Raw genomic sequence first — 8,626 nt, 5'->3', positions numbered from 1 at the left:
TATAAAACATATAGAAAGGAGCAGATCCAAGTGGGCGCTCTCTGCACCTGGGGGAGAGGGAGTGAAAGCTGAGTAAAGAGAGGCCAGGAGTGTTAGTAATAGGGCTTCTGTCCTAAGAAAGAAAACATCAGGAATGTGGAGAAAGTGGTCCCCCAATACCACGTTCTTTTATTTTTTTTTATTATTTATTTATTTATTTGGCTGCATCAGGTCTTAGTTGTGGCATGCAGGATCTTCGTTGCCATGTGCGTGATCTTGGTTACCATGCGTGGAATTTTTAGTTGTGGCATGTGGGATCTAGTTCCCTGACCAGGAATGAAACCTGGGCCCGCTGCATTGGGACTGTGAAGTCTTAGCCACCGGACCACCAGAGAAGTCCCGATACCATGTTCTACTTTGCTTTTTTTCCTTAGGCTTCCAGACATCACCATCCAGGTCATCGGATGGTGGCCCAGCCAGTGGTAAGCTCTTCCTCAACACTGTGGTGGGTGACACAGTGGAGTTTCCCCTGGAGATACTGGAGGGAGCTCAAACCGCCTGGCCCTTTGTGACTTGTTTCTGGGCCCTACTTCTCAAGGAACAAATGAAGGACAATTCAATCTGATATCTTTGGCAGTTGGTTCAGAGAATGATGAGTTGCTTGGCCATTTCCTGCAAGTCAGCAACATAACTGGGGAGCATAAAGGAAACCGCTAGGTCCAGAGTTTCATCAATAAGGTGAGTTAGGGCTTCCCTGGTGGCGCAGTGGTTAACAGTCCACCTGCCGATGCAGGGGACACGGGTTCGTGCCCCGGTCTGGGAAGATCCCACATGCCGCGGAGCGGCTGGGCCCATGAGCCATGGCCGCTGAGCCTGCGCATCCGGAGCCTGTGCTCCGCAACGGGAGAGCCCACAGCGGTGAGAGGCCCGCGTACCGCAAAAAAAAAATAAAATAAAGTGAGTTAGTGTTATCAATCAAATCACAGCCCCAGGTGAAGCATCAGACTAGAGAAGGATAAAAGAGTAGAAAAGATAAGAGATTGAGAAGTCCAGTCTGATTCAGGAGATAAGACCAATATGCCTGAAACAAGGAATTATAAAAGACACAGAAACGAATGCTAATGGTTATGGGATTTCTCTTGAGAGGGATGAAAATATTCTCAGATTATATTGTGATGTTGTTTGAAGAACCCTGTGAATTTACAAAAAACAAACAAAAAACACACTGAACTGTACGGGGTTTTTTTTTTTGGCCACGTCACACAACTTGTGGGATCTCTGTTCCCTGACCAGGGATTCAACCCAGGCCATGGCAGTGAAAGCCCAGAATCCTAACCACTAGGCCACCAGGGAACTCCCCTGGACTATATACTTTAAATGGGTAAATTGTACAGCATGTGAATTCTACCTCAATAAAAGATGTTTAATTTTTTTTTTTTAAAAAAAGACACAGTTGTAGTGGACTAGGAGAGGACAAACCAGAATCCCAGTCCTTTACTTATTGTGCCAATAACTATGTGACCTTGGTCACTTTCCTTCTTCAAGCCTCAGCTTCCTCACCTGTTAGATGAAGGAGTTGGACTAGATGACCTGTGAGGTTCCTGTATTAGTTTCCTGGAGCTGCTGTATCAAATTACCACAAACTGAAAACAACAGAAAGGGGACTTCCCTGGTGGGGCAGTGGTTAAGAATCTGCCTGCCAGTGCAGGGGACATGGGTTCGAGCCCTGGTCCAACATGCTGCGGAGCAAATAAGCCTGTGCACCACAACTACTGAACCTGTGCTCTAGAGCCCATGAGCCACAACTACTGAGCCCACTCGCCACAACTACTGAAGCCCACGTGCCTAGAGCTGGTACTCCACAGCAAGAGAAGCCGCTGCAATGAGAAGCCCGTGTACCCCAACGAAGAGTAGCCCCCGCTCGCCGCAACTAGAGAAAGACCGCTCGCAGCAAGGAAGACCCAATGGAGCTGATAAATAAATTTTAAAAAATAAATTAAAAAAATAAAACAACAGAAAGTTATTCTCTCACAGTTCTGGAAGCCATAAGGCTGAAATCAAGGTATTGTCAATACCACAGTCCCTCCAGAGGCTCTAGGGGAGAATCCATTCCTTGTCTTTTCCAGATTTGCTCCTAGGCTTATGGCTTCATCTCTCTCTGCTCTGTCTTTCCACTTGGATAATCTAAGATCAACTCCTCCTCTCAAGATCCTTAATTAAATCACATCTTTTGCCATATAAGGTAGCATCCACGTGTTCCAGGGAATTGACATAGATATCTTGGGGGGAGGGGAGTAATTCATATACAGATCTTTGCAAGTTCATAGAAGAGTTGAGAGAACCAACTTGAGAAAATTTGAACTGCCTTATAGTCTCTAGACACACCCCCTTCTTCACTTCACTTCCATCCTAGTTCGCATTTAAAATAACTTCCATTTGTATGGAATTTTATGGTTGGAAAAGTTATGCATTTATCAGCTCATTGCAGTCACATAAAAACCTGTAAATTTGTTATTATCACTATAATTTCATTTCTAATGAGAAAATGGAGGCTGAGAGAGATTAAGTGACCTAACCCAGGTCACACACGCTGGAAAGTACCAGTGCTAGACTCTAGTCTTAGTCCTTGCCCTCCAAATCCTTTGGTACCCATTCTGCCATCACCTGCCTGAATCTTGGTATAGCATCAGGAGTTTCCAGACAGGATGGGGTAGAGGCACCTGGAGTAAATTCAGTTCTCCCTATTCCTCCTACTAAGCACAGCTGAAAACCCTGGACAGTTTATATAAAACCAACATAAGAAGATCTGAAAGGTGGGAAGAAAAAGGCAGACTGACAAGGGTTCTTGGAACCCAAAGCTCAACATAACAGTGAGTTCCCTGGGTTTTCATTTTGCCTCATATATATCATGAACTGGGTGCTGGAGAAGCAACCCAGAAATGCCAATGGGCACAGACAAAATGAAGTCCCAAGAAAAGCCTGCTTGCTTTCTCTAGCCAAAGGACTAGGAAAAAGGCAATCCAGCAAGACTGAGAACCTTTGGACGATAACTGCCTGACTCCAGCCAAACACCATGGAAAAAAATCATGGTCCTACCTCCAACCCAACAGAGAGGTGGAGACCCTAGACTTCCACCTTTGTCCCGCTATAATGAGGTTACATTCCCCATTCCCCATTCCCCTCACCAGGGTAGTATCAGAGAAGATAGAGTGGGGAGCCGGGCTTTCATTCCTGCCCAGAGGTAGTGAGTTCCCCATTCTGAGGTAATGACACCCCTCCCCCTCCCCCTCCCTGCCAGAGTGTCAGAGGAGGCCACCTAGGGAGTCTGAAATCCTATATCTACCCCGAAATGAGGAGTTACCTCTCCCCTCTACTCTGGGTAGACAAAGGAGGCTGAGTGGAGAACCTGGACCTTCACTCCTGCCTGACATTCGTGAGGTGATGCCCCTTACCCACAACTGGCATGATGTCAGAGGAATCCTGCTAAAACAGATTTAAATAAGATCCAGAGTCTCATAACAACCAAAATGTCCAGCAGGCAATCAAGATCGTAAATCATAGCAAGAACCAGGAAAACCTCATCTCAAATTTAAAAAGACAATCGGCAGATGCCCATACCAAGATGATACAGATATTGGAATTATCTGACAAGGATTCTGAAGAATCGTAAAAATGCCTCAACAAACAATTATGAATACACTTGAAACAAATTAAAAAACAGAAAATCTCAGTGCAATAATGGAAGATGTAAAGAAGAACTAAATGGAAAATTTACAACTGAAAAATATAATTACCAAAATTAAAAACTCAACGGAGAAGCTCAACAGCAGAATGGAAGGGATGGAGGAAAAGAATCAATGACCTTGAAGATCAAACAATATAAATGTCCCAAGTTGAAAAAGAGTAATTTGGGTAAATACAATAGACTTTCCTTCTCCTCTTGTTTTCTAAATTATGTTTGAAAATTAAAGCAAAAAGCATAATATTGTCTAAATGGTAATTTCAATGTATGTAGAAGAAATATTTAATAAAATTATATTATAAATGGAGGCGGTAAAGGGACTTAAAGGGAGATGAGTTTCTACACGTGTCTCCCACTGGCAGAATGGGAACAATAGTTCTTCATGATGATGGAATCATTCTGTGTCTTGATTTCAGCATGGCTACCAGAATTTACTTGTATGATAAAATGCCATATAACTATATGCACACATTTATTTCAGTGTCCATCTACTGGTTTTGATTTTGTACTATAGTTACACAAGATAAGCCACTGGGGGACACTGGGTGAAGGATACATGGAACTTCTCTGTGTTATCTTTGTAACTTCCGATATATGTAAAATAACTTCAAAATGAAAAAAATTTTTAATAAATAAATGAAAGGGCTTTCCTGGTGGCGCAGTGGTTGAGAGTCCACCTGCCGATGCAGGGGACGTGGGTTCATGCCCTGGTCCGGAAAGATCCCACATGCCGCGGAGTGGCTGGGCCCGTGAGCCATGGCCGCTGAGCCTGCGCGTCCGGAGCCTGCGCTCCACAACGGGAGAAGCCCGCATACCGAAAAAATAAAAATTTTTAAAAATTTAAAAAATAAGTAAAATAAATGAAAGAGGATTGAAGGGACAACTTCTCAGGCAATTAGGGAACTGTCTTTTCAATCTGGAGGCTAGACATGAAGGGAGGTGATGCCCAGAAGATGGAAGTTTCTGGACCCGGAACCTTCAGGTCAGACCCTAGCCTTATCCTCAAGTGACATCACAAAGCCTCAGAAGCCCCACCTACCACTCAATAGTTTTGCAAATTGAACTATCATCTCAGGACTGTATTTGCATTGGAAGCAGCCGTTCAACCTTGCTGAGCAAACTGCTCTGCCTGCTCAGTTACATCGGAAGGAAAATGACCCCATGTGAGCAACAGGATCAATAGTGTGACACTCATTCCTAGGCTATAACAAAGAGCAAGACCAATTCTCTCGGTGTTTTCTTGGTTGTGTGGGCAGTCTGCTTCTACCATATATCTCAGCTCTCTTTGGGAAATCTATTTCTTCCCCACAACTTCCAGCCTTCTTATGGGACAAGGGTACACTCACCACTGCCGTATCTGATCCTGCTTACCTAGTAAAAATTCTCTCCTTCATTTCACTCCTGATGACTCTACTCATCCTGGTCTGGAAAGTAACCTAAGACAAAGGCAACAAGAACAGAGAACCAGACCGAAGAAAGGAGGCAACACCGCTGGCATGAAGGTCTGCGGTTCTTGGTGGAGACTCCATTGAGGTGAAGACCTGGAGGCCCAAAAGGCAGGAGGTAGAGCCTGGGAAGGAAGAGCTGCTTGAGCCACCCTACCCCCCAATGCCAGAGGCTCCCCCCCAGGCCTCATTTCCCTCCTCCACCACCGCCTCCGTTATAATTCATACTCACCTGCTGCTCTTTGGCTTCTCCAGCCTCCTGAGTTTAAATGTCTTCCCTCTGTGGAATCTTCCAGACCGAAATTATAAATGGCTCTTGATTTCTGCATTAACAGAGGAAAGAACCAAACTCACGGAGAATTGAAAATTGATTACCAAGCCCAAATTTTCCTTTTTATATTAGGTATGTGTTGACTCCTGGATATTGAAATTATTGGGAGCTCACAGCATCTTCAAATCGACAATAAAACCATACTGGAAGCTCAGTTCCAGAAGATCCTTGAAAGAGAAACAGCTCACCTACTCTGAATTCTAAGTAAAATTCTCCCTCTTCCTCACCTAGTTCTGAGAACAAAGAGTATTTCCTCTTACAAAACTATTTGAAGCACCAAGTACTTTTCTCTCTTCTTCCCCATCCTCCAACTTTGTAGGTTGGTAAATTTTAAAGATAGCATATTCTAAAGCCATAATTTTGTTTGATTTTTAAAATCTTTTCTGAGTTTGGAACACATTAACATCTTTTTCAAATGAAATCCAAACTAAAGCCACAGTGTTTTGAAAATCCGTTCCCTCATCCAATCAGGTTTGGGTTACTCTATGGAGCATTTGACATTAGCCTAGAAGGAATTAGTATTTTTCTAGGAGAAGACCCTCTATGTCCAACCCTACTGTTAACCCTTCCTCTTGGAAGCGTCCTATCAGATGGCCCCTTGTCTCTTCCCTCACATACATTTGACTCTGGAGTCTTGGGCCAAGAGCCCCTCCTTCAGAAGCTTTTCTCACTGCTTAGAATCATGGGACTGTGTCTGTCCATGCCTCTCTAAAGATAAGTCCCCCCCACCCCCGCTTTCTGGGCTGTGTACTCTGGATCTGGGTCATTAATTCCCTTCCACTTTAACCCATAGAAATTAAGGAGCTTCGTCACTTGGGGCTGAGGAAAGGTTAGTATTGCTACCAGACCCAAGGGGAGCCCACCTGCCCCTCCAGTGCCTGGTGGTGGTGGTGTTTGTTTTGGTGGTTGACCAGCTTTAGCAGAGACTGATTACAAGTGGCCTACAATAGGACCCAAAACGTCATGACCAAGGAAGACATATCCCTCTCCCGGCTGGTAGAGTGGACTCCTTTATCAGAGAGACTAGCCTTCCCTTCAAGCTGACTATCACACTTTTTCTCAGTCCAGCAAGCCTGCTTGGGAAGTAGGCAGGGGTGGGGTGTGGTGGAGTGGAGTGGAGTGGGAAATGAGTGTGCGGGGTTCCCATGCATCTTCTTTTGAGGAGGGGGCAGCCCAGAAAAGATCTGTCAAGCCTCAGAGTTGGTAGAAAGATCCTCACTACTCCTAACACTCTCCAGATCTTTCTTTCCTATCCTACAAATGCCTCTGTTCATCCATCAGATGGTTATTGAGGCTTTGCTTTGTATCAGGTTCTGTCCCATGTGCTAGGGATACGACAGAAAGGGGCCGCGTCTCCTACAGCCCACACAGCACAGTGAGAGATGGATGCTAACGAACTAATCACATGGATGAATGCTTCATTATCAGCTGAGAACAGTGCTCTGAAAAGAATTTGGCTTCATGAGAGCGTGTACCAAAGGAAGCTGACTGGGGAAGGCTTACCTGAGGAAGTCATGCCTGGGCTGAGAGCTGAGAAGCGAGTGGAAGTTAGACACGGGGATGGTGGGGGTGGAGGGGTGTGGTCTTCTAGGCTAGTGGTCCCCAACCTTTTTGGCACCAGGGACCGGTTTCACAGAAGACAATTTTTCCACGGACCAGGGGCGGGGGTGGCGGGGGAGGGATGGTTTTGGGATGATTCACGCACATTACATTTACTGTGCTCTTTATTTCTATTATTATTACATTGGGACATATAATGAAGTAATTCTACAACTCTCCGTAATGCAGAATCAGTGGGAGCCCTGAGCTTGTTTTCACTTGTCACTCACGGATAGGGTTTTTGTTTTTTGTTTTTTGTTTTTTTGCGGTATGCGGGCCTCTCACTGTTGTGGCCTCTCCCGTTGCTCCGGATGCGGTCTCAGCCGCCATGGCTCACGGGGCCAGCCGCTCCGCGGCATGTGGGATCTTCCCGGACCGGGGCACGAACCCGTGTCCCCTGCATCGGCAGGCGGACTCTCAACCACTGCGCCACCAGGGAAGCCCTGATAGGGTTTTGATAGGAGTCTGCAAGCAATTGATTCATTAGGGTCTCTGTGCAGTCAAACCTCTCTGCTAATGAAAATCTGTATTTGCAGCCGCTCCCCAGTGCTAGCGTCACTGCCCCAGCTCCACCTCAGATCATCAGGCATTAGATTCTCATAAAGAGCACACAACCTAGATCCCTAGATCCATCACAGGCACAGTTCACAGTAGGGTTCGCGCTCCTATGAGAATCTAATGCCGTGGCTGATCTGACCGGAGGCGGAACTCAGGCGGTAATGTGAGCCACGGGGAGCGGCTGTAAATACAGATGAAGCTTCACTCACTCACCCGCCGCTCACCTCCTGCTGTGCGGCCTGGTTCCTAACAGGCCACAGACTGGTACCGGTCCACGGCCCAGGGGTTGGGGACCCGTGTTCTAGAGAGCAGCATGTGCAAAGCCCTGTAAGGGGAGGAGTCTGTTGTATTCACGGGCTAGAAAGATGGTGGTTCTGGAGTGCTAGAATGGAACCATATAGAGCTGGAGACGTCTGTGGGGCTGGATCTCACGACACCCCAGTGGGCAGTACTAATTGGGATGATTGTGGAGTGGGTGGGGATGGTGGAGTGGGGGCAGTCCTCCACGGTTCCTTAATTTAACAGCCTTGTGCATGATTACCAGACTCCTGGGCCAGTCCCTGCTACCCAGGGACTCTAAGTTACCCTCCTCCCATTTTCTTCTGTCCTCCAGGATCTTCTTGTTCCTCCAACTCCTCGTGCACCCAAGTCTCCTCAGTTTTATCCTTACTGGGAACTTACTAACAAATCAGCCAGACTGCATTTTAAGCTATGGCCACCTGGTGGCAGCAGAGGGCTAGCAAACGTGGTCCCTGCAGCAACCACTAGACAGCGGGATCTTCTCTCCTTCACACTCTGAGAGTTGGGGAGTTCGTTCCCAACAGACGATAATCAGGTTATCCACGATAATGGGAAGCTCTTATCCAGAAGATCTCCTGAGCTGCAAATTTCATCATTTTTGATCATCAATCATACACTAGCTCTTAACAGTATTTCTGTTCCGCTTAACTACCCTATGAAAAGGACATTATG

The 8,626-nt window shown here is 46.1% G+C and overlaps 1 protein-coding gene across 1 annotated transcript; it reads left to right on the top strand.

The window, feature by feature from the left end:
- The first annotated feature begins 4,650 nt into the window (after positions 1-4,650).
- SMIM42 (small integral membrane protein 42) lies at positions 4,651-5,221 on the top strand. Its single transcript, XM_065897848.1, is given in 2 exon segments — positions 4,651-4,703; positions 4,978-5,221. Coding segments are annotated over 2 exon segments (297 nt in total).
- The last annotated feature ends 3,405 nt before the right edge of the window (positions 5,222-8,626 follow it).

Source organism: Phocoena phocoena, chromosome 1, assembly GCF_963924675.1.
Source record: "Phocoena phocoena chromosome 1, mPhoPho1.1, whole genome shotgun sequence".
NCBI lineage: Eukaryota > Metazoa > Chordata > Mammalia > Artiodactyla > Phocoenidae > Phocoena > Phocoena phocoena.
Note: the sequence above shows the minus strand (reverse complement) of the source record. Positions and strands in the feature narration are given on the sequence as shown.